Source organism: Parasteatoda tepidariorum, chromosome 9, assembly GCF_043381705.1.
Source record: "Parasteatoda tepidariorum isolate YZ-2023 chromosome 9, CAS_Ptep_4.0, whole genome shotgun sequence".
In the NCBI taxonomy this organism is placed as follows: domain Eukaryota; kingdom Metazoa; phylum Arthropoda; class Arachnida; order Araneae; family Theridiidae; genus Parasteatoda; species Parasteatoda tepidariorum.
Window position 1 is genome coordinate 24,557,288 of NC_092212.1, and position 27,350 is coordinate 24,584,637.

The 27,350-nt window shown below is 31.4% G+C and overlaps 1 protein-coding gene across 1 annotated transcript in view; it reads right to left on the reverse strand.

Annotated features, from left to right (window-relative positions):
• Window positions 1–27,350, reverse strand: part of LOC107445048 (MAM and LDL-receptor class A domain-containing protein 1) — a 157,602-nt gene that overhangs the window by 118,540 nt on the left and 11,712 nt on the right. The window contains exons 3-18 of the mRNA XM_071185771.1: window positions 25,686–25,954; window positions 24,175–24,274; window positions 22,355–22,723; window positions 19,545–19,636; window positions 16,907–16,997; window positions 15,696–15,833; window positions 14,263–14,405; window positions 12,680–12,796; window positions 12,453–12,573; window positions 10,142–10,279; window positions 9,770–10,056; window positions 7,813–7,903; window positions 5,796–5,927; window positions 4,304–4,560; window positions 2,041–2,269; window positions 493–627 (exon numbers count right to left, since the gene is read on the reverse strand). Coding sequence (XP_071041872.1) covers window positions 493–627; window positions 2,041–2,269; window positions 4,304–4,560; window positions 5,796–5,927; window positions 7,813–7,903; window positions 9,770–10,056; window positions 10,142–10,279; window positions 12,453–12,573; window positions 12,680–12,796; window positions 14,263–14,405; window positions 15,696–15,833; window positions 16,907–16,997; window positions 19,545–19,636; window positions 22,355–22,723; window positions 24,175–24,274; window positions 25,686–25,954 — 2,709 coding nt within the window. The remainder of the gene's footprint in view (window positions 1–492; window positions 628–2,040; window positions 2,270–4,303; window positions 4,561–5,795; window positions 5,928–7,812; window positions 7,904–9,769; window positions 10,057–10,141; window positions 10,280–12,452; window positions 12,574–12,679; window positions 12,797–14,262; window positions 14,406–15,695; window positions 15,834–16,906; window positions 16,998–19,544; window positions 19,637–22,354; window positions 22,724–24,174; window positions 24,275–25,685; window positions 25,955–27,350) is intronic.

Below are 27,350 nucleotides of genomic sequence, written 5' to 3' on the forward strand. Positions count from 1 at the left end.
TTTTTTTTTTTTTTTTTTTTTTTTTTTTTTTTTTTTTTTTTTTTTTTTTTTTTTTTTTTTTTTTTTTTTTTATAAAATGTTGTTTGTTGTTTTTTTACTTATTATTTCCCACCCTTTTTTTTCATATGTCTATAATTTTTCTTTGTTTTATTCTTCATTTTGAACTTATATATATATATATATATATATATATAAGCTTTTGTCATTTTTCTACATTCAATTAAATCCAAATCCAAATATTTCTCATTCATCCAATCTGTGCAAACATGGTACTGCCAATCCTGTTTAAAACTTGTCTGTTACTCTAACTTGAAATACTTGTTATACAAGTTCAAATTTAAAATATAAAACTTAAAAACGGGAGATAAGCACACTTTTTCCTTGCATTACTCTTGCGTGTCAGTTATCAAGTAATAAATACATATCAGGAATATTATTCAAATAAAATACCGAAATTTTATTATAATTATTAATAATGATGGTTGTAAATACCTTCTCCGCCAATGTAGTAATAGAATGTGACACATGTAACTTTATAAGCTGATCCCAGTAAAATTTCACTAGACAAAACAGCCACCTGTCCAGGTTGCAAGCTTGGTGAAGTCATATCAGCATATGCATACATACCTATTAATAAAAATTATTTATTTTTTATATATTTCAAAGTTTCTAAGAAAAAAAAAGAAATTTCAGATTGCTAATTTCATTATAATGCTTCTATAAAATCGATGAAATAAAACATATTGATGGGTTTAGGGGTAAAACAATGATGAAACGACATGATCAAACAACAATGATTTTCCGAAGGCGACATTTTAATATCTCATGTTCCTTATTATTGTTCCTAGATCAGTAATTTACAAATTTCAAAAATTTCTATTAGAAACAAATCTCTATACACAGAAACAAATTATAGCCTGCATGAAAATCGTGGTGTTTTCATTCACCAAAACCACTCTTAGAAATCGGTCTTCGAAGCAATTTAAGTTTGTGGTATACCATTAAATTGCTCCAAGCTTATTACATATTTTTCTTTAACTTGAAAATATAATCAAAATTTAAAAGTATATTTCACAAATTGCAGCATTACAAATATAATATACAATAATAGAATATAGATTATGTACTTTTTTAACCATAGATTTAGTATTGTCATTTGCAAATTGAAAAATTAAAATAAATGTTACCCTAATAAAATCAAGTAAACATGGCCTTTTAGATTTAAAAATTGAACATATTGTAAAAATAAATAAAAACCTAATCGAGGTCAGAAATACACTACTCGAATGGGGCGGAGCCTCTTAACTGATTCACTTTGAATATTTATGTTTGACTTATATAGTCTATCTATCGAAAGACCTCCCTTCGCCATTCGTCTAGCGCAGTGGTGGTGACTATGGTGACGAGGCTTAACTATTAAGGAAGTTAATTAGGAATTACTATTGAAATTGTGTGCAATTGTTTATAAACATATACAATTTTGAAGCGTAAAGAAATATTGACACAATCTAACTTTCACAAAAAAATAAATGAGAAAATAAAATTCTACAAAGAGTTATTTTATGGAAATTCTCTGTTTTTCACTTCATACCAAATGTTTTGGAATTATATAGATTTAATAATCATTTTCTTAAATAAGAATTAAAATATTTATTTACTAAGAGTCGTAAATTACGTGGAAAAATTAAATCGCAATAGAAATCCGAAGGAATTACTAGTGAAGAAAGCAGAACTTAAAGAAACATTTTATCTGTCAGAGAAAGTTTCGAAAACGATTATTAACAGCATCTCCAACAAACCACACTGGCTTTGATGTTTTTGTACCCCCTTCCTCATTAGTGATTCAACCGATTTTGATAAAACTTCTTTTAAATTTATTCATTTTTATCCTTAATTTTAATTTTGTTCTACATGCTTTTATACTCTAAATGTGTTATGTATACTAAAATACATACATTTGAGGACTAAAAATGCATATTACTGACATTGCTTACGAAACACCTTGTATACTGAAAATAATACAAGTTCAAATTTGCATACCATTTTCGAAGCTGTTGTCTGAAGGAGGATTTTCTATCAGCTGGCTATTGACCACTCTTCCGGTTCCAAGCAACCAGGCAAAGTCTGAAGTAGCATTCTGTGAGTAACTGCAGTAGTCTTTGTTGAAATTGCAATTAGCTGGCTCCCCGCACACACTGTTCTTAATTAAGATATCATCAATGGCCATCTGATAAGCATTGCTTGTTCCCTTCTCGGCTTGAATAACGAGCTGTAATTCATTTCAGATTTATAAGCTTGATAATACTAGAGAACTACTTTCTTGTTCAATTGTACAATTGCTGTAATTCGTTTCAGATTTATAAACTTGATAATACTTGAGAACTACTTTTTTGTTAAATTGTACAATTGCTGTAATTCGTTTCAGATTTATAAACTTGATAATACTAGAGAGCTACTTTTTGTTGCATTTATACAATTACTTGATTTCATCTAATTCGGATGTAGGGATTTCATATCTGAAATTAGTTTTTGCTCCGATAGCTATAAGTTTTTTTTTTCAAAATGGTATTTTTAATTTAGTTTTTTTTCCCTCGGAATGTACAAGTTTATAAGTAATGTATTGGTTTAGATACAATTGCATGCTCCTTTGAAAAATAAAAATTACGAAAAACACATATGACCATAACGTTATTCCTTCCTCCTTCTACTTCCGACGTATCATGGAAGTGGGGAAACTAGGTAGTCACTTGAGTGAATTTTAAAAATTCCTAGTGTGGAATTTCAAAACTCGAATCAATAGATTATTCCATTGCATAAAAATTGTAGATTGGACTTGGATTGCAAACTTGAAAATATGTAAGATCCGTTCAAAAATCTCATGCAAAAAAAAAGAAGAAAAAAAATTCCAGTGTAATCATCTGAAATCTAATTTTCCCCAAGATTCTTACAAATAGTGACTTATTTTATATAAAAACTCTGATTTTCAGTTAAAAATTTTAACTTTTTTAATAATTCATAAAGTATATAATTTATCAGGTTATGTATAGAATAGCTTATCGGATAAAAAGCACACACTCTCTTTTGTCTACAATATTAAAGAATATTTTGCATGAAAACGGCAGAATATCGTGGATATGCCACTCAATTTCCTACTTCAAGGCGTGGGTCATCATAATATCATTGGCATAAAATTAAGATTTTAAAAAAAGAGGAAAAAGGGAAAGAAAATGGTCCAAAAAAAAAAGGAAATAGCCCGAAGGTTTTCATTTTATGATCTAAATGAACATTTCTGATTACCAAAATCAGTAATTTCGCGACCAGGGAATGACTCAATGGTTAGAATATAGTTCACCCAATGAAATGTGTTGTTTTTTACACGTAGCCCTTTTTCTTTAATAAGTGTGAGCTATCTTACAGTCTTTTGTTTTCTTCTTCATTACTTGCTTAGTACATTGCTTTCGTTAAAATTTAAATTATTGAAAAAGTAATTAATTAAGACTCCAACCTAAAAGTTCAAAAGAGCATATGTTTGATGTTGTGGTAATTGTTTCTGAAAGACTTAACGAGATATATTTTTAATATAGTTTTATTCTAGAACATTTTTCTAACGTTACATAACATAATTTAAGAATCTCTGTACAGTCGCAGACTATTTACCGAATTGAAACTGATCAAAATGGTTTTTAAAAAAATCATATTGTTGAAATTCGATTTTTCAGGAACTATTCAACCGATTTTATTTAAATTTTGCATTTTTCCATTTAAAATTAAGTACTTTAAAATTATGTAAAAAATTTTATACTTACAATTCAGCATTTTTCGACTATTATGAAATAGAATAATACATATTTACTGACATCTATTTTTTGCGTGGAAAAGTAAACAAAAATTAACATTAAGGGATCAAAAATTTTGACAGCTCTCCTGACCAAACTATAGGTACCCTATTTCCCAGATTGTGGCTACCCCCTTTATTTTGAGGGTCGTAAATTCGAATCTGTTAAAAAAAAAGGCATGTCTATTCAGAGATCGATAAGTTTATTCACAGAAAAATTTGGCCAATTTTTCCTAATTTTAAAAAGCACTGCCACGTGAGAGATGAAACAAAGTAGCTTTTCATATACTACTTTGAATCATTTGCAAGCAATGGTGTGGAAAATAACTTTAAATCAGTTATACAAAACAAAGACTCAAACATTTAAATATAAATTTAGGTACCAGTAGAAAAAATTTTCTCAGAAAGCTTAGAAAGTTAGCAACCTTGCATTAGATATAAATATTTTAGGGAATTCAAAAATTTTACCTGCAGTTGTTTCTTCTCATTAATTGTCACTTGTCCAAAGTGCCAATTTTTTCCTACATCCGACGTCGCTTGCCATTGCAGATTGTCAACTCTATTTATTCTTGTGAGTACGCTTAACTTTCCAACTGCGTATCCAGGTCTCCAGTACCAGAATGTTAAACAGTGCGGACCCCATCGACTATTGTAGGTAGGACTTACAAGACTTGTTTTATCTTCTACTTTTGATTCATCTTCAGCCACAGCTTGCAAATAATACCCTAAAAGTGAATACGTAAAGGACTCAGCGAAAAGATAATGAATCACTATTCTTATTTTTTGATCCTTGGCACTTCAAGCATTTTAAAAATTCTGTATAATTTGGAATAGGTAAATATATAATATATATATATATATATATATATGNTATGGATTAATTACTCCTATATATATATCATCATCATCATCATAGTTGACCAGGCAGCCAATGCCTTCCTCTGAAGATTTCTCCATAACGACTTCCGATTTATCTTTCCAAAACAGATGAAAATTGTGCTGTCTGTTATACAGATCTCCCTTTATTTTTGCATATTCTAGATAAAAGTTCTTCATTTAAGCCTATATCAATATGAAAATTAAATTTTCTAAAAGAAAAATTTATAAATAATGTCATGTCTGTTACTAGCCTGAAATTTCTCTTATGGTAACAGATATGACTATTCTGTATCTGGTAATTGATATGACATTTTAAAAAGAGGGATTTTTTTGGCCAAGTCCGATGAAAATTGTCCTGACTGTTATCATACTTTCCATTATTTTTGCATGTTCTAGATGAAAGTACTTCATATAAACCTTTATTATTAATAATAGTATGAAAATTTAAATTTTTTAAGAGAAATTAAATAATCCCAATTCTATTACTGTGTCTGGTAACAGATAAGGCAATTTGAAAAGCAAAAATTTAGGAAACTGAATAACTCTTAAAAAAACTTATAATTGCAAAATTCTAAGTTTTTTAGAACTATTCAGTTTTAACTTTTTAGAATTATTCAATTAACACTTTTTTTCAAATTTATAATATGAGTTTGAATAAAAACTAAACAAGTTAAATTTTTAGTTGAATAAATATTTCAATATTAATAATTACGATTGCAAAGTAAAAAATAATAGTTACAATGCAAATAAAAAAAATTTAATTCCAAAAGTTTTCGAGATTTAAACTTAAAAAATGCACTAGAATTTAAAGGAAAAATTTATGTGATGTAGTATTACGACGTGTTACAAATCATTATCATAAATAAAATGTTAACTAAAAGTTGACTAAATTTACAAAATTGCAGAAATTCATTGAATTTGTTTGAATTAAAAATTGTTAGGAATTTACAAAAAGGAAAATAACTCCTAAAATTAGTTTCCATTTCTGGACGCTGCTTAAACTCTGCAATTCAATTGGAAACTCCTTCAACATTTATTTCTTACTTAAATTGGGTGAAAAAGTTGAATTTAAGAAACGTACCTGCTTCTGTCATGGTTGTGTGGTCATTAGGTGGTCCATTGGTCATTTTCACACCTCTCTCCCAATAATAAGAGTCACCTTTATTCCCCTCTACTTTCCATCCACATAAACTGCTTTCAAAATCACACAGATCTATCAAAAGATTCTCTTTTTTTAGTTTATTGCAAATAAAGCATATAATATACATTGTTGGCTAATGCCAATAGGTTAAATTCAGGAAAAGTAATTACAATGAAAAGGCATAATAATTTAGTTAAAACAATTTTATTGTGTCTGCCAGACATATATCATTATAATTATCTACAATCAACGTCTCAAAACTCGTAAATAATTCGAGTCTTTTGATTCATATTTCAAACTTTACATTTCATGCAAAAATTATTTTCAATAAAAGAACAATGAAAAGTAATTTTTATTTCACATGATTTAAAAGTTCCACTGCGAAATAAAACGAACCACCATGAATAACTTAATCTAATGACAGGATTCACATTCTAGGACTCGATAATAATAGTCCAAGGGGTTAACCTCAAATATGCTAATTAATTTTTGTAGACAATATTTTAAGTTACGAGACCAAACATCAAAACACATTTTCTCTTAATAAATATATCCTCTTTTCAACAGATTCAGATTTTTGAGAATCAAAATATCGGAGGCACAATCTGGGAAATATATTCCCAATCATTTGGTCAGCGGAAATTCACACTCCTTATTGTTAATTTTATTTTTTGCTTATTTTGCCATATTCCGAGAACTTTTCAAGTGAATTGAGAAAATTTATAATGTTGGATAACTATAAAATTTATATAACTATAAACTTCGTTTATCCAAAGACAACTTCAAGCAAAAAATAATTTTCAATAATTATTTAGTATTTTTTACTATTTTATTTAACTAGAGGCCTAAATCGTACCACTTTTCACATATAAATTTTTAACAGTCACAAATCAGTGACAATTACGTTTAAGATATTTCAACAATAAAATATAGTTATTCAGTTACTTATATTATTTTTTTTTGGTAAAAATATTTTTGCAGTATGTACTGAAAAAGATTAACACAGCAAACAGTGCACCATACCTTCAACTCAATGAGCCTTACACAAAAAGCAAACCATTCGTCAAGTCTTGAAATTGGCTGCCTATTTTTGAGCGCTTGAAACACGTCGAATTTTAATTTCATCTACATATTTTATAAGTCAATGAATTTCTTTTAAACAATCAAAGTATGAAATTGATTTAAACAAATTTTAAGATAAAAACTTTACGATTAGGATAAAACTTTTAAATTATGAGTCAAAATTGAAAAGAGCTAAAAGCAGCTAAAACCAAATTTGTCTTAAGTAAGCAATTTAAAAAAAATACATTAGAAACCAAAAATAAGCGAAACGAAATTTTAAAGGTATTTAAATTAGCAAAAACAGCACTCCATCAGGAGACACACTGGCTCCAGTGTCGTAACAGACTCTAAATCTCGAACTAATTGGCGAATTTGATTTTTTTATCTGATTTCTGTCGAACTCCCTATACTTCTTAATTTCAAGTCTCTAAGTCTTATATATTTTGAGCTACAGAAAAAAATGTATCGCAAAAACAAAAAAATTGAGAACGAAATTCTCAAAAATAAAAGCGCTTGAAATTGCAATAACTTTTGATTTCTAAAAGAAAAAAAATTTTAAGTTCATAAACAAATGTGGCCTTTTATGCATGCCGAATTCCAACTCCTTTGGTTGCATTCCTATAGCCTGTAAAGTGATCCGTAAGGTATTTTTCCCAAAAAGTTTAACAGTTAATAATTCTCAAACAAATTATCGTAACTTTTTTTTTATTTCATCGCAACTTCTGTACACTTTTCTGCGCACTCTAGTAATTTCAAGTTCCTAAATCTTATAATTCTTCATTAAATTGAACACCGAAAACTGCGTGGCCCTTATGATCTGCATATTATAAATCAAATCAAAGTTATGCATAGAAAAAAAACATAAGATTTTAACAGAATAAGTCTTGCATCTTACCTATGTTAGGACATGCACCTATGTCTAGTAGTATGTTGTCTATAGCAATGTCTCCAGCAAATCCAGAACCTCCCTCTGCCTCGATTTCAATCTAAAACGGTTTCATAAATCAAATTTAGCCTTTTTCATTTAGCATTTTTGTCATATTATTTTTTTAATTACTCTGTCCTAGTCACAGTATGGATTAATTACTCCTAATAATTAGTGATTTATTAAATGAATGATATTAACGCTAATACTGATAAAATAAAAAAATTTTATCACAATACAGAAAGAAACTTTTTTATAACTCCTAACAAAATTAAGTATAACTTAGAACTTACATTTTTTTAGAATGACTTACAACTCTTTACCAGACATGGTAATAAAGGGTCCTGTTCAGTACCTTATGTATGTGTAATTAATAAGGAATTCTGCCTTTTATAAGTGTACCTATAAACAATCCTATTCAATATTTTTATCAATATGGCTAACAAAGTGTCTTATTAAATGCTATTTATCTTTGTAATTAATAAAGGTTCCTATTAAATGCCTTTTATACGTGTGATCAATAAAAGGTCCTATTCATCATTATTTATCAAACAATTAAAAGATCTTGTTCAATACTTTAACTGTTAAGTTCAGTTCCTTAGTGTTCTTTGTTAGAGTAGTCAATAAATGGTCCTGTTCAATATCTTTCGTAACTGTAACCAAAATGACCCTGGTCAATGTTTTCATCAGTGTAGCAAATAAAGGGTCCGATTAAATACTTGTTATCAATATAATCAATAAAGGGTCTTGTTCAATACTATGTACTATTCTGTAGCTAAAAAAATGATTTTGTTCAATAATTTGTAAAAATGTTAGTTCAGTTCTTTAGTGCTCCTTGTCATAGCCAATAAAAAAAACCTGTTCAATGCTTGTAAGTGTAACTAATAAAGAATCCTGATCAATGCCTTTAGTAAGTGTTACTAACAAACGATCCAGTTCAATGTTTTTAACAGTTTAGATAACAAAGTATTTTGTTACATGCCTTTTATCAGTTCAGTCATTAATGGGTCGCATTCACCATTTATTATTTTGTATATGAAAAATCATGTTCAGTACCATTTTAAATGTAAGATCATTTCTTTTGTATTCTTTTTCAAAGTAACCAATAAGGGGTCCAGTTTAATATCTTTTGTAAGCGTAACCATTAAAGGAAGATATTCCATGTCTTTTGTACGTACTACCAGTAAATGACCTTGTTCAATGTTTTTATTTGTATTGGTAACAAACGGTCTTATTAAATACCTTTTATTCGAGCAGCCAATAAAGAGTTCAAATTTCAACTCTATTTATCATTTTGTAGCAAGCAAAAGATCTTTGCTCAATACTTTTTTAACACTAGAAAGACGGAAAATTAGTCTATACCTAGATTGCCAAAAAGCAGTCAAAATGTGAATGCGTAAATAAATTTGTTTAAAATTAATTTTTAAAATTTTTTATAATATTTACAGTTATATAACAAGTTATTAGTAAATATTAACAATAAAAAAAATTTATGTTGTACAAAAAGTCACAAAATTCTAAGAATTTGTGTCATTATATACATCATTGTTTTTCTAATTGAAATTAAAAGCAGTCAAAATGAGCAGTCAAATGAATGTTAAGTATATATTCAATTCCTTAATTTATTTTGTCAGTGTAACTTATAAAGGATCATATTCAATGCGTTAAGTAAGTGTAACGAATAAAGGATCTTGTTCAATGTTTTCACTGAGTGTTACAATGTCACCAATAAAAGTTCGTGTTCAATGTTTTCATCGGTGTAGCTAACAAAGTATCATATTAAATGTTCGTTTTCAGTGTAGCCAATAAATGGTCCTGTTCAATGTCTTTGTCAACAATGTTTGTGTATGAAGCCAAACATTGTGTGTATGAAGCCAAACATTGGCTCCTCTTTAGCCATTCATTTCTAATTAAATAAAATGCTTACCCTATATTCACCAGCAGTAACATTTAAAGAATCTCTAAACTGTATCCATTGATCTGGTTGAGTGCCACTCCTTCGCCAAATGACCTGTCTTGCAATCGGTGTAGAGTCATCTTTCATCAGCACTAAAACCACGCGCAACTGTCCAACATGAGCACCAAACATGTGGTAATAGAATGAAAAACATGCTGATTCAGGATAGAAAGAACTAACACTTGGAGATGAGATTCTTGCCACCTTTTCATTGTTTGATTGGCTGCCTTCGTAAGAACTTACAAAAAGATAATGCCCTGGAAATGAAATAAATCTTATCACATCAAAATAATTTAGAAGACGAGTTTTAGTAGATATTATAAAACAGTTTTTCTTTCTTACCTTTTCCATTGAGAGGTTCTTTAGGACCAGTACTATCGAATTGAGATCCATTGCCGAACTTCCAGCTGAGAGTTTCAGTGTCTTGTTTCCATGAGCATAGGTTCAGATTATCAAAAGTGCAGCTCAGTTTTTCTATGGCTAAAATTGAAAGATTCAATTAAATTTAAATAATCACCTCAAAATTACATTTGTCTCATTCACGGAAAATGATCTTAATTGGAATGTGTGAATTAAAGCAAGCTAGTTTTCTTTGACAAAAGCGCACGACGTCACTGATTTTTTTTTATTACATTGGACATCACTCAAAATGTACCATTTAAGAAAATGGACATAGCTTAAAATGTGTATTTGAAAAAGTTGAATGTAGCTCAAAAAATATGTTTAAAAAATGGACATAGCTTAAAATAAAAGTTTTAGAAAATGGACATATCTTTAAATGTTTGTTTGAAAAAAAACAGACGTAACTCTAAAGGTATATTTAATAAATAAAAAAATTTTAGGAAATTAAGCTTGAAATGCGCGCTTAAAATTGCGGCATACTTCGAAATTCACGCTAAAGAAATTGCACATAGCTTAACTGAATTTTTTTACTGTTAGCCTATTATTGCCTAGTCGTAAAAAGTGGTCAATATATGAAAAACACTAATATGATATAAATGCTAGTGTATATTCATTTATATCCAGTGAATATACTGTCTGTTATTTATACTTTTAACTTTAAAAACGCTTCGTGCTTTCACTTCGAATACAAATATAAATATTTTTATTATTATTATAGTAAAAAGATCCAACAGGTTTTCGCAAAATGAATCCTGATAGCAGAACACATATTTTACCACATTGTTTGTTGTTTTTGAGAATAGGAACCGTCCTTTTAAATGGACGCTAGGCAAAAATGGGTTAAACAATGAACCGAACTCTAGAAATACACGATTATTACAATGTACAAATTTACTTAGTTTTAGTATTCAAACACATCGAATAACTCTGTTCATTTAAATTACAATATTCGTAACATTAGCTAAGTAGCAGGAATCTAATGCTATGTCCAATATAAACTTGTATGAGATGTTAGATACAGCGGTGCCCAAATAGTGTTCTGCGGAATCCTAGGGTTCAGCAGAAAATTCCGTGAGATGGGATTTTTTTTCTGATGGATGGGATTTTGTTGTCTTTTTGAATTTATTTAAAGTAAAATACCAATAAAAAAGAAACAGCAAATTTTCTTGTTTAAATTGTATTAATATTTCTCATCGCACTGCTAAAATCACAGTAAAATGATCAAATTCATGAACAAAAAAATGTGTTTCCCTGATATTCATTTTCAACTTTTGTAACAGTGCTTTTAGTTTTCATTTCAACGAAAACTATTACGTGACTTATTTATTTCATCGTTTTATAGCGTTTTTTTTGTTTTCACTTATCCAGCAACAAATTTAAAACTAAATTGGATAAACTTCCAGGGGTTTAAAATCAACTGTCGAATATAAAACATTATTGATGATTGCTAATTAAACTATCATAAAAGAATTTCATTACTCTTTTTAAATATTTTCAAAATGAAGTAGTCTTATATTGGCTAATACGTTCACAATCGTTTTTATATACTTTATTTTACATAGTTTTTATCTACTTTATTATTTATAGAGACGGGGTTTCCTTGTAAAAAGTTCAATCATTATTTCTTATCATTATTAAATCATCGTGGTAACTCAGAGGATAGAGTGCTCGCCTCCCAATTAGGTGGCCCGGGTACGAATCTCAGCGATACCTGGTCGATACGAATTCCACACCGGGTTCGCATCGATCCCATATCTGACAGGAAATATTATGTCCTGTTAGACGTATCATGGGTTAGAGTCCCCTTGCCTTCAGGCTAACCATAGGAGGTTTTCTTGGTTTTCTTCTCCATGTAATGCAAAGACAGGTTAGTTCTATCAAGGAGTCCTCCACAAAGGCAAACATTTCGCCCTATACTTGATCCAAGAGTTCGCTTGTCTTCTGGATTGGGTTCAAAATTTCATGACAATGGTGTTGAACAGTGGTAGTCATAAACTCAAAATTAGGGTCAACTGTTCAACAATGGATGTGAAATAAAATTAAATAATCATTTGGGAATCCACAGATGTTAAAAAAAATTGGAAACCGCTGGTTCATAAATGATTTTACCTTCTACGAATGATTTTACCTTTAATAATGATAAATTAGTATAAATATGAATGATTTTACCTTAAATAATGATAAATTAGCATAAATATGAATGATTTTACCTTCAATAATGATAAATTAGTATAAATATGAATGATTTTACCTTCATATCGTGGATCTGCTGTAGGTGGTGTCAAATTGCACGTTTCTCCTGATCGAATACGAATGTCATCCAGTGCCATATAAGCATTCGTTCCTTTTCCTGTTATGCCTTGAAATACAACCTGAAAGATAAAATTACATACCGTAACTCAATGTTTTAGAATTGAAAGCAATGGACGCTTTTTCTAACAATTCTAATTAAATGCATTAAATCTAATTTAAACTCACCCTTGTGTACATCAAACTAGGTTTCAGTATAGTTTTGCCTTGTTTCCACATGTCACCTTGTTCATCTTTTAAAGTCCACACTGAAGCTTCGGTAAAATTTTCTTGCTTCACATTAACCTGAATTAAATTTAAAACACATTTTAGTATCAGTTATTTTTCTATGATATTTTTAAAAAAATTAAAATATTTTTGACTATATAATATATTAACTTATATTTAAATTCAGAAAAATACTTACCGGAGCGCACATTTCAGAGCGAAAGTTTTAAAAAAAACGAATCATCCTTAATAACTTTTCAACTATTGGTCAGATTTTGATCTTGTAAATATCATATCTCAAGTTAGACTGTTATAACATGTATTAAAATTAAATATAATTTCGTCACAAAAATGCACTTTCTCCAAAAATACTCATTTAAACAAATTTGAAGCAGGGTCTTAAAACATTAAAAAATATTCACGACTATCACTACCTATTAATGGTTAATCAGTAAGGTCTTTATTTTTAACATTGCTCATACTGCTTGGTTAAGAAAACGGACATTGCACAAAATGCGTATTTAAGAAAATCATCATAGCTCAAAATGCATATTTAAGAAAACGGACGTTGCTCAGTATGCGTAATTAAGAAAATCATTATAGCTCTAAATGCATATTTAAGAAAATGGACATTGCACGAAATGCGTATTTAAGATAATCATTATAGCTCAAAATGCATATTTAAGAAAACGGACATTGCTCAGTATGCGTAATTAAGAAAATCATTATAGCTCAAAATGCATATTTAAGAAAATGGACATTGCACAAAATGCGTATTTAAGAAAATCATTATAGCGTATATCAAAATGTATATTCAAGAAAACGGACATTGCTCAATATGCGTAATTAAGAAAAATCATTGTAACGTAACAGTGTGACAACTGAGCTGAAAGCATCAATTTCTCGCAACTGAGCTAAAAGCATCAATTCCTCGAGAGGTAATGCTAAAATGTTGTTGCTTGAGAGACACACACGAGAAGTGATGTTCTTTTTTGTGTAGTTGAAAAAGAGTTTTTTTCTGAGAAGAGATATTTCTTTGGGTAATATTTTGTGATTTTTCGTGTGAATGTTTAAATAAATTGTTTGGTACAACTCACGTCTTATTTCTGGTTGTTGTGACACAACATCATTATAGCTCAAAATGTATATTTGAGAAAATGGACATTGCACAAAATGCGTATTTAAGAAAATCAATATAGCTCAAAATGTATATTTAAGAAAACGGACATTGCTTAATATACGTAATTAAGAAAATTAATATACCTATTTAAGGAAATAGACAAAGGTGTTCGATTCTGTTTTCCAACTACGCCTATGAGTATTTTTTAAAAAAAACAGCTAATGAAACCAAATAACTTTGTAATACAATATATTCCATTTAAATAAATAACTTATTTATGAGAAACATGTAGACAACAATGTTTATTTTTGTTTAACTGTAAAAACGCTTGTAAAACGGGTCTGAAAGGAACATATAATGGAAGCAAGAGAAAAAATACACCACCCTGAATAGCTTTTAATCTTATATTTGCTTTTAAACTTACCTTTAATGTTCCTAAACCAGATCCCTTCATATAGTAGTAAAAACTAATGCAATAACTGATTTTGCTGGGTGGGAAATATTCACTTTCTAAGCTTGCTGTTGAACCAGCTTTCTTGTATTTCGTGTTGAATACCATGTAGTTTCCTGCAAAAATGGGGATTGGATAAATTCAATTTAGGAACACATTTTGAAAAAGACTCTTTTTCTTTTAGACAAAAGTTTTGAAGAACTCAAAAAGAAAACGAATATCTGATAAACCATTTGACTTAATGATGGGGTTTTCAACTCAGTTCATTAGATAAGTTATATTGAATTGCAAATGTCGAAATAGGTTCCTCTCCGAAAATTAGAGGTTTTCACTGAAAAACTATTATCTAGTGAACCATTTGATTTATTATTTGAGTTCTCAAATCAAGTATAAAAGCTAAATTTAGTTGCAAATGTTAAAAAGAGATCATCTCTAAAAATCAGGGGTTCAGAATTTTCGGAGGATCAACAACTTAGAACAATTACTTAGTACGTTAGAATCGTTGGCAAAAACAAAGCGAAATAGTGTACCCAAACTAAAAAAAAATATAACTAAAAATAATGTTACAGCTTCCGGCAATAATTCACTTTTAAAATTCATCTGAGACTTTTGATGGTCTTAATAGCAAAACAGCAATATAAGTCAATTATATCATGGCCTCTAACATTTAAGGTTCGAACAAAATAGTTTTTCAAGTGGTATCGAACTGAAGCAGAACACTTCAAAATAAAATTATTTGAATTTTTTCAAAACTTTTATCACGATTTGAGAATATAATTACTTGTCTATCTGACCATTTGTATACCCTTTAAAAATTATTTGCAAGTAGTAAGCAAAATGCGTTCAATTCTAATTTATTAAAAAAATAATACATCATCTTTGCTAACACTAAGAAAACAAAGCTGTATTAAAACACTAAGGACACTAAACTGTATTAAAAAAAAATCCTATTATATTGAAAAGAGCAAAAATTAATAAATCTTAGATTAGGTTCCACTTCATTGTAGAGACCATTTGATCCACATTCTGCTACAAATAGAGAGCTATCTCTCTTTAAAATGAATCATGTTTCACTAAAACCTTTCATCGATGTCCAGTTCTGATGTCACATTGGCTCTCAGTCATTGTAGGATGTCTAAATAGAAAATTTAAAAATCCATCGAGATACTTTGTCTTAACTTTTGTAGATTTGTCAATTTCACAATAATAGAAAGGTTTTCATCGCAAATACGAATGATCTGTGATTACTGTATACAGTTATATTTAGATATCTTCCTGATTGCTAGCATTCATGATTATTTCATGTATTTTTTACAGAATAATCGTAAACTGTAATCAATCACATCTTACCCTGTTTTAAGGACATGAAAAAAGGCATAATTTAAAGAAATCAATAGATGCGTTACCATCATCAGTCTTAAGTGTATTATCCTCGTCGGGTCCAATTTCATTGTTACTCCATGAAGATGGTGTTTTTCTGATCCAATTATAATCTCCTACACCATCGACCCAAGAACACTTGCTCTGCTCAAAATCACAAAAACCTTAAAAAGAGTAAAATATATATCACAAACTGAATCACTCTAAAAAAACTGGCTCAAAGTTGAGCCATACTATTGGTACCTTGAATTATAATTTCGTTTAAATGTCCCGCAACCTTTGTAAGTCAATAAATTGAAATATTTTTCTGTCCAGGGATTGAACCGTAGTAGCGTATAATCAGGTTTAAGGAGTACCATGGTTCAACTTGGTTGTTTAAATATTACGTAAGCACACAGGGGAAGGGGTTTGTGATTTGCTCAGTTTTGCTTAAGAGAGAGAAGAGATATGAATAATGCTTACGTAATAACACTGAAATTCCCTTATTTTTAAAATTTTATTTTAATAGGTAAACAAAAAATGTGGCAAACAATTTATGAAAAGATTATACTTCGAAGATTTTAAATTTGAAATAATCTAGAGTTAATCTAGTTAAATCTGGAGAAAAAAAAATTCATGGAAAAAAAAACTTCTTCTTGTAGTTTAAAAACCCAACAGAAGTGATTTCATAAAATGAATTTTATAAAAATTTCATAAAATAAATTTTTAAAAAATTGATTTAAGAAAAGTTACATTTAAATTTGAACTCAATCATAGTATTAGATTATTACATTATAAATTAAAGTGAAGCAAAATACAAAGTGGATTCTATTGTGTTTTTCTTACGTAATCACGGAAGAAGTTTTCTGATTTGCTTTATTGCTGTCAAGGGGGAAGTTGGGATCCAAAACTGCCAAAAGAATGCTTAAGTAATATTTGAATGGCATTTTGGAACCATATTAAGGTTGTAATGAATTTCTGCGATATTATGTTTCAACTCGTTCCAAAATTTCTAATTGAGTACACAAATTAAATTTTATTCATATTGGAATGTTTTTATTCCATTTATTAGTGCCCACAATTTCCTTTTAAAAATGACTAAGCTAATAAAGGCTAAAATTAGTTTAATAACTTTGTTTTTTATTTTATCAATGACGTAAGCCATTGAAAATTCCATCATGACAAAAATGTTTTTCTCAAGTCCCTAAATGTTCTCAAACCACCCGGTGGAAAACAATGATCTAAATAAATTACTTACCGGCCTCAGGACAGTTTCCAGCAATAAGTTTTACATCATCAAGTGCAGCAATTGATTCTACGGGCGTTTGTAATCCAGCAGTAAACTGAATCTGTAACGAAAAAATTAGACATTTTACAAAACTTAAATTGTCAGTAGTTCAATAAAACTAAACTTTTCCTTGGTAAAAAATAATGTCCTTATCATGTCCTTACAAATGAAAACTTTTCTACTCAACTCTGTACGCTTCTCCTTTTTTGAGGGAAAGGAGGATGATTTGAGAGAAGGGATTGAATTTCTTCTACACGGCACATACGGCATTGTTTCCAATGTAATTTTTACGCTGAATAGAATGAAACCAATTCCGATACGATCAGGCTTGTAGTTTATTTAATTAGAGCTACAGACTTAGGGTTTTACGTACAAAAAGTACAATTTTGTACTTGTGCCTATTTACGCATCTGATATCAAACACATACATCATACTTGTACTAAATAACTGGCACATAGTATTTTTACGCTAAATAAAATGAGACTATTGACGAGTCTATAGAACGAATGAAAGTTGTCCGGGGTTTTTTGTATATAAAGTGCTTCTTATTACATGCACATTGGTAAACTTTTTAAATTGCTAACAAAGGGCTTTCCGAAAAGGTATATTTTCCGCTTTAATTTATAGACTGAATTAAATTATACAAAACATGAATCGATAAGATAAATGTTTGTGAAGTTACAAAGGTTATGGACATAAAATGTATAATTGTATAATTTCACTTATTTAACGAATCTAATATAACTATGCAGACAAGTAAATCGTTTTTAAAGCATTTTTCTCACTTAATCGAATGAAACCAAACAATACTTCAAAGTTGAAATGATTTTTTTCTGCATAAAACACCTATTTTTGAATCATGCATACTATTAAAAGAAACCTTTATACCTAAACCATTTATCCTATCTACTCGAATTTTATCTCATTCAGTCATCAAAAGTCATTCAGTCAAATTCATTCAGTCATTCAGTCAAAAGTCATTCATCATTCAGTCAAATCAGTATAAAAAAATTACGTTGAATAATACACCTTACATGATCAGATCGTTTTTAGATAGCAAAGTAAAAAGTGTGTGAAAGTACTTGTCTAAAGTAGTGCTTTTTACCCATAAAAATGCTTGCAATTTTTGAACTATTTGTTCTTGTGACACGAGTATAGTTTTATTCGATTCAAAGTATAAAAAAAAACATACACAAGGAAGAATGTCTCACTCGTTTTCATAGCAATTTGAGTTGCGTAAATAGAGACAAGTATAAAAATTTACTTTTCGTACATAGAGCTTTTATGACTTCTTAACTTTCAAATCAATCCTTTCAAAGTTGATCTCATTCAATGCAGAGTTAAAAATTAAATCGTAAACAATGCCTCACAGATGCTCGTTACCTTGTTAATGATATCAGTTTTTCACCATACCTTCAAACCTCAGGGAAATGTAACCTTCCCTGATTAGCGGTCACAGTCACTCTCGTTGGCTTCCATGGATTCTTTTTTTGTTTTTCATAATTATTGTTCTACTTTGGCAACTTAATTAATTTTTTTAATATCTGTTTTGTCTTCCTCATTCCGCGTTGGTCAGACTTGATAATGGGCATCTGTTTTGTGCCCTCAAAACATATCGACTTTCTCTTCCATAGTTTTTAAGGCTAATAAAGTTTTCGTTTGAGAAATAAGACAAAAGAGGTTTCAAAGCTTTTAATAACATAATGTCTCGAATTTACTGTGAAGCAGACCCCTAGTACCCCTACGCGAAATGTAAGAAGACGCTTTAAAGCAATAACAAAAATACAGCACCAAGTCACGTACGAGTATCATCACCACATTTGCCTTGGTAAGAAAGGGAGGCCTGCCGGCTAGCACAGGCCTGGTCCAAACCCTCAGGACTTTTTCCGAAAACCTCCTGGCACCGACCACGGACCGCAATTTATAATTACATATTTTTTAATAACATAACGAAAGCATGGGTCTCTAAATTCTTGACGAAATATTATGAAAATATATTTACAATTTCCTGATTGATTGTCTTAACATTCCTACGAACGCTGCACTAATGGGCCTTTGGCAACTGACTTGGATGTATCCTTAATGGTGAAAAGACAATACTGACAAATACTCTCTTGACACAGAATCCCACTATCGTAGGTCGTTTCGAATCCTCATCGGGCTTGCACCGACCACAGTGCTGACATAAAATATCCTCAGTGGTAGACGGATCATGGGTTAAAGTCCCTTTGCCGTCAGGCTAACCGTGGGAGGTTTTCGTGGTTTTCCTCTCCATGTAACGCAAATGCGGGTTAGTTCCCTCAAAAAGTTCTCCACGAAGGCAACTTTCTCCCAATACTTGATCCTGAAGTTCTCTTGTCTACTGGATTGAAATCAAAATTACAGGGCTACGGAGCTGAATATTAGCAGTCGTAAACCCGAAAATTGGGTCGGCTGTTCATCGACTGTTATAAAATAAAATAAAACACCTAACCTTTAGGGCGAGGGATCCTACTACGGTTCAATCCGTGTGAGACGAAGACTCTACACACCACAAACTCTTGGAGAATAAAGTCTTATGAACAAATAAAAGATTCTGCATTTTAAAAATAAAATCTGATTTCTCACCTGAAATTTCTGCGTTATTTCTGCTTTTGCTTCTACGTATGACCATTCTGCATGCTCTGTTGTGTTCTTAGCTTTCGTAACTATCCATTTTCCTGTCGAGAAATAAAATTAAGTTAACACTAAATTATTCTACAGCAAAAATATTTTCAATATGTTTTTATATTACTTACTAAAAAAAAAAGAATTATGAAAAGTATGAATGCCCAAAAGTTATTATGAATCCGTAAAAATATTCCTATAAGTAAGTTCTATTAGTTATAAATTGAATACTTTGAGGTAAATTTATTTGATAAAAAAATTCCAAGGTTTGTAATTTAAAAACACTTCTCTTTCTACTAAATTAAAAATATGAACTATAAGTAATTGCATTTATTGTAAAAGAATGCTAAAGTGGTTTTTATACAAAGTTACAATAAATTATAACAAGCAAGCTCTGCAGACGCTGCATTAATTTTTAAACACAACTTACTGTGTTGTACAGTTTAAGTCGTTCCCATTTGGTGCAGTAATGAGAGATTGTTCCATTTCAAGTGGTGAGTGTAAAAAAAAAGGTTGTTGGTTTATCGTGAAAAAAAGGTTTGGTGGTGTGTCACATTTCAGGCGGTGAGTGTGAAAAAGGTTGATGATTTATCTCGTTCAAGTTAGTGAGTGTAGAAAAAGGTTGATGGTGTGTCACATTTTAGGCGGTGAGTGTGAAAAAGGTTGATGATTTATCTCGTCCAAGGAGGTGAGTGTAAAAGAAAGGTTGCTAGTGTGTCATATTTTAGGCAGTGAAAAAAGTTGATAGTTTGGATCATGAGATATTCCATAATTGGTATATTATCACGCATTCTTCTCTTGAAAAAAATATACTAAGTGGATGTTTACGGAAAAATACCATTTTCTTTATTCAATAAATTAATTTTTATGAAACCTAAATTTCAAATTTAACTGGCTTATAAGGTTATTAATGCTACTCGGTGATAATCACTACAACAATACCTTATTTGATTATATTTTAAAAACAGCCGGCCAGGTGACCGAATGGTTAGCATGCCTGACTCCAAAGCCAATGGCTGCTGGTTCGAATCCCTCTTATAGCATGGATGTTTCTTTCTGTGCGTTCTCCTCTGTTGTGCGCGATGTGTGAATATGGATCCTATGAACGGACAGTGTGGCGTGGGTAATGTTGCTCGCCCCGTGACTCTGGTCACAAGGTGCTCACCAGACAATGCAAAATAAGCAACACTTTCATCACCTTTCATGGCAAAGAACGGTAAGTTCTGTGCCTGCCGTTAAAATAATTTATAAATATTTTGGAAGCATTAGTGTATGAGATACCGAGAAATGTATTCCGGGCAGCTGCACTGAACCTTAAAAATGTATAAGTGTACGGAATACCAAAGTATATATATGGTCTGAGGCAGGGAAGGAGGGTACAAAATTTATTTATTAATTATTAGACAGAGAACAGCTATAAAAGTGGTGGTTACGAAAAGTTGTGCTCCTCGATTATAAGTTTTAAGTTAGGGACAATCTTGCAAAGTTAATCCGTAGAATGTCTCTATTTAGGGAAAAGTTGGAAATCTTAGAAATTACCAATGGTTTATTAAATAGGTTGCGCGATTCCCACAAAAGAAAAGGGAAGAATGTCTTACCTTTAATGAATGCATACTTGAGCCGAAAATAGATATAAGAACAGGATGTGACTTTTTAAAAGTGTGAGAAAGTGTTTCGATTGGAATAATAAATTAGGAATTGTTTTATAGAAAAGAAATAACATACAAAGATTAATAGAAGCTTTATATATATATACAGGGTGGTCCTAAAATATGTGTCAAAAATTTAAAGGTAGGTAGAGGGGACATAAATAAGCATATTTCGGATAGGAATGTGTGTGCGGTAATGGCACATTAAAGCACTAGCTTGTAAAGCAGTATGAAACAGAGGAAACTGAAAAGACAAGTAAAGACAAAATAAAATAAAAATTTATCAACAGTTTACAAGAGGTGCTCGAAAGAGCAGCCACCAACATCGATACAAGATTCACAGCGACGGCGCATNGCAGTACGAATCAGAGGAAACTGAAAAGACAAGTATAGACAAAATAAAATAAAAATTTATCAACAGTTTACAAGAGGTGCTCGAAAGAGCAGCCACCAACATCGATACAAGATTCACAGAGACGGCGCGTGGATCGGCGTACATTAGAAAAGACGTTAGGCATGTCGAGCACATGTAAAGCAGCAACAGACAAGCGGGCAACAAGATCTTCCTGATAGGACTCTCGTACACCAGGCTTTCAATATGACCCCAAAAGAAAAAATCCAAGCAGGCTAAATCAGGAGAACGCGGTGACCTGGGAACTGGACCACCCCGTCCTATCCAATGCTGGCCGTAGACAGCGTCCAGGTGACTTCTGACGCTCCCTGTACATCCTCTGAGCAGCTAATTCGTTTCCTTGTGCAGCCCCATACATGAAATGCGCGTCGGCGAGCTCCACATTGGTGAAACGATGCATGCTGTCTGAGATTCGTGCGGGAATCCAGCTAGCAAGCGCTTTTATACGCCGCAGTCATCAGCACTCCCTACCGGCTCAAGGCGGCATTACCGCACACACACTCTTATACGAAATATGCTTATTTAAGTCCCCTCTACCTNATATTAAGTTACTGTTATTTAAAGAAAAAACATAAAGGTAGCGAATTTTCAGTAAATAGCAATACAACACTGAAATATTGAAACACACTCTTTAAAAACTCTCTACTGAATAATTTAAAAATGTGACGTATCATTAGATTGCCCCAAACCATACATATAAATGAACTTACTTGGATCTTTTGAATTCGGGAAATTCAGAAAGACTTGTATAAAGTTTTCTTTTACACCTCCCCACCACATAGAGGTGCCCTCGTGATCCAAATAAACATAGAAATGTAAACAGTTCAGTGAAGTTTTGGGCTTGTCATAAAGAGGACTAGTAAGCATCACTGTGTTCAATTGACTGGCGGAGTAACCTCTGTCTCCAACAAACCAGTATCCACCAATACTTGTGCCCAATGTGTGATCTTGGGATGGCTGCTTTGAAAAATAATTTGAAGTTGTGTGAATACTCTTCCATTCCCATCCCAATGAACTCATTCGGGTAGATGTGTATCCGCAGTCATAATCATTGAAAGAACACACATCGTAAGCATCTCCTGCAAATAAAAAAAAACAGTTTTTAATGCACACAAAAAACAAGAACAATAGCTACCCTTTGCATTCAAGATTCTTTTTACCACTAATAAAACGAACACAATCATTTGGAGTTAAAAAGACAAAATCAACTGATCCTGATCCCGAGACTATGCATATTTGGTCACTCACGGCCCTTTTCCCAGACATCATGAACTACTTCTAGTGTAGACATCTTCTAGTGTAGAACTTCTTCTAGTGTAACTTGTGGTGTTGACATTGTAATGGTAGGAAGTAAATGGAGAAGAAACAGAAACATTTTACCACTATATTCATAATTGAATTAAAACCGCACTGTTTGCACAATTATGATAAAACATCTGGAGGCCATTAAATAAATTCGTTCGTTCGTTGTAGTGGAACTGGGCGTCTGAGGCATCACCTCCTACATCAGAAAGCCTCCACACGGTTTCTTATAGGTAGTCTGTACGGACTACTTAAAAAGTGAACCTGTAATGCGCATGAACCCAAATTTTATTGTAAAAAGTGACTGAGAGAAATTTACCATATGTTTTAATTTACCATAGGTTTTGCTCATGTTGGTTCAACATAAAGTTGTTCCAATACATATATTGGTTCTTTATACTGTCAGTCTTGGTTTTTGATGGTAACCGTCTAGTTCATGTTGGCCCATCATAGAAAACCGTTAAAAATGTTGTCTTTGATTTATTGTTTAAATAATAGAGGTTGCGAAAAATTCATGAAAGTTTCAAAGCAAATAATTTAACACTTTCAGTCGTTGTTAATATTTATGGAAAAATTTTGCCAGATTGGACCCACTGCGCAAAAAAAGGGTTAACAAATTTCGCTGACAACATTTATGAAATTTTATCACTTATGTTTTTCATTAAAATAAAAACAGTTGTTTTACCATATACTTTTTTTCATTTAGTTGTTCAAATTTTATGAAGTTCAACTATTTAAAACCGTAAAATCTGAAAAACTCCCTGTCAAAACACTGAATCAGCCCAAAAATTTACTTTACTTAAATCGGAGATAGCTCAAATATTAGACATTTTTTTTTACTTTATATAGTCTTAAAAATATCTGGCTGACAAAAGTATGAATTTAAAAAAAAAATGTATATTTAACAAGATAAATTAAAAAGCACGAGATTTTGATAGATCAACAGAGAGTTAAAGGAGATAGTACTTGTTTTTGAATTTGAGGTTTATGCTAACCCGTTACTTGTTTTTCTCTGTATTTTTTGCAAGATTATTACTAGCCCGTTACGGTTACTTTAATTTCGTCACTGTATTTGTTGTTGCGAAATAATTTTTTTTTATAAAGCAAAGAACTGTTACTTAATATAGCTTGATACGTTACAACTTAGATACTTTTAAAATAATACAGCTACCGATTACTAAGATTTATAATCTCTTGAAATATTTTTTTTTACCAGAAGCCTACTTACTCTTTGTATCTTTGCATTTTCCAGGAGTAAGTTCCAAATCATCAAGAGCAATATCTCCCCATACACCAGAATATGCTCTTCCTTTAGCCACAAAACTTACCTGAAATTACATTTAAAATATATATATATAGTGATAAAAGAAGCTACGCATATAAAATATAAGATTAATTAAAAGATTTTACTTACATTCAATGGACAGTCAATTAAAACTACGTTTTAAGAAAAAGGAAAGTTTATCGCTTGAAGACCGAGGTTGTACGATTGTGCGAGTTAAATATCAACCGAATGAATGCAAAGTGAAAATACACTGGCTTCCCGCTGGCTTTGAAATTTTTAAAAAGTGGTAACGAAAATTAAACGTATGTCAATACTTTAAGCTCTATGTAACCACCACTGAAAATTGTTTTCCAAAGAAAGAATATGTGCATGAAAATTCCGGCTTGCTAAACCACTTAACAATAAAGTGGGACATTGAAATACGAAATATATTCTTACATTAACCTTAATTTACTACCACTACTAAAATTTTTCTAGGACCGCAGGAGCCTTGAATACAGGAGTTGAAGAAAAATAACGGAATTACTTCTATACTAACTCTAAGTGAACAATCTTTCTTTTCACAGCTAGTGTTTTGAAATATTTTACAAGATTGGGTCAAGATTCGTGAATTAATTTTTCAAGGACCGCGGGCTTGAGCCAAGATTCGAGCAAAATTTTCAAGGACAGCGGGAACCCAGAATAGAGGAGTTGAAGAAAAATTATGGAAACACTTCTATACTAACTCTATGTGAACAATCTTTCTTTTCACAGCTAGTGTTTTGAAATATTACACATGGCAACACTGTTCCACAGTTTTGAGAGAACGTAATTGAATTGTTCGTGAAGTGGCCGTAAAATATCGGGAGAATCGAACTATTCTTTATTGGGCTAATATCGGAAAATAACGGCCCTTTGACCCCTTATTGAGCCAAGATTCGTGAATATTGGTCTAATAAGGGCCCAAGTTATTTTTCTATAGGTTTGTAGTTCTTGTAGTTCATTAACGTCGCACTAGAGCTGCACAATGGGCTATTGGCGACGGTCTGGGAAACATTCCTGAGGATGATCCGAAGACATGCCATCGCAATTTTGATCCTCTGCAGAGGGGATGGCACCCCCGCTTCGGTAGCCCGACGATCTGCACGCGAAGTCGAGCACTTTACGGTAGAACAGTTTAATGAGGACCAATACCGCACACCCTCGGTCCCTACGCAGACTGATCCAAGTGGTCACCCACCCGCACACTGACCGCAGCCAGTGATGCTTGACTTCGGTGATCTGCTGAGAACCGTGTATTTTGCTGCTAGGAAAAATTGATATTCTCTTAAGGTAACTTTGTGCACTTCAAGTTGCATGTAAAACACATAACACACAATCAAAAATTTTTCTACTACTGATCAATTTTCTTTTCCATTGCTCAACTCGGTCCCTCGATAAATTATTTAGTTGCAAAAATTAAAATAAGAACTAACCTTGTAGCCTTTGTATCGCATATTTGCAGTTTGTGAAACACTGAATCTCGCTTGCTTCCATCGATCTCCTTGTGTTCTTTCTCTGTAGAAATATTGAACGTTTTCAGATCCATAGACACTTTGAGCATAAACTGACAGATCTCCTATATGAGCTCCATACATGTGGTAGAAGAATTGAACGCAGTAGTCCGATGTCAAGGATCTTGTTAGCAATTTAACTGAACCTACACTTGCCTTGCTGACATCCACAAATATGTAGCTACCATTTGCTGAAAATTTGAAATATATTAAAAATAATATATCTAACAATGAATTCCAAAGCAAACAGTAATAATATAATATAAAGAAATATATAAAAACAGCAAGTTTTTCATGGGTCTGCATGAAAAGCTAATTAATGAAATAATGCATTCATATAGTTTCAGCTACTTTTCCAGGTTTTATGTTAATTTCATTTAATATAAAAATGTATTGCACTAATATCTTCAAATTTTTAAATGTAGGCAGACGAAAAGAAAGAATGGTTCATTTGGATTTATTATTCTTGTTCGAAAACCACCGGCTTTACATTTGCTTCTTGTCAAAAATCTTACTGCACATTTTAAGGTAAATTTTATATAAAATGGACACAATAACTGGAAAATTAACTGTGACTAAATGCAAGCAATATTTTATTTATAGCTTTCTCGTAGAAATCCTTAGAAAAATAGTTTTTTTTATTAAATTATTTTATTTCATACTATTTTGTTTCAGGTGTTATTAAGTCTTTGAGAAAAATTTGCATTTTATATTTTCCCCTGAAGCACGAAATTATGAAAAAAATATACAAGTGGTTACAGATATTTTTAAAAATAGTAATTCATAGCACCGATCCAAATGCCATTCGCGTTGATGTCTTAACTTGTAAAAAAATAATTAAACAAATTCAATTTTAATTAATTTAAAAACGTGTGATAAAATGTTAAAAAGGATCGTTTGAAATTTTATTTATAACACTGTCAAATGTTAAACTAACGCAAAAAAAAAATCCTTTTTCCAAACTTCCGGACGGAATAATCAAAATATTTAAACGGTTTTCCGGACAGGGGGCTAAAACTGCTTCTATTAGTCGATGCTGACTAGTGCTGACAGTTCAGGAGTTATAAGAGATTCAAAATAGCGTTCCGAGATAAGACTGACAAAATACTGAGTAATTACAAAAGAAAAGTTAAAAAATACACTGAGCACCTCCTTAATATATTTTTTTTCTACAAAGGCAGGTACTGAACTTTCGTTCTTCACCTTGGAAGATGCCGGAAGTGTTGCTCATTTAACGTTACCCAGTGGACATGTGTGAACCTAAGTCACAGAGGTGAGCAACATTACCCACGCCACACTGCCACAGATACCCGTTCATAGGGTGGGCCACATTCACACATCACACACAACAAAAGACAACACATAGACAGAAACATCCATGCCCCTAGCGGGATTCGAACCAGCAGCCATTGGCTTCGCAGTCGGGCACGCTAACCGCTGTGCCACCTGGCCGGCTCAACTTTTAATATAGCTTTGATTCCTTTTGGCATGGGCTTGGCTCGGGGCTGGCAAGTTGCTAAGTAGACTTAAATAAGAGAGCCTTTTAACTGCATATATATATATATATATATATCGCGAAGTCAAGCA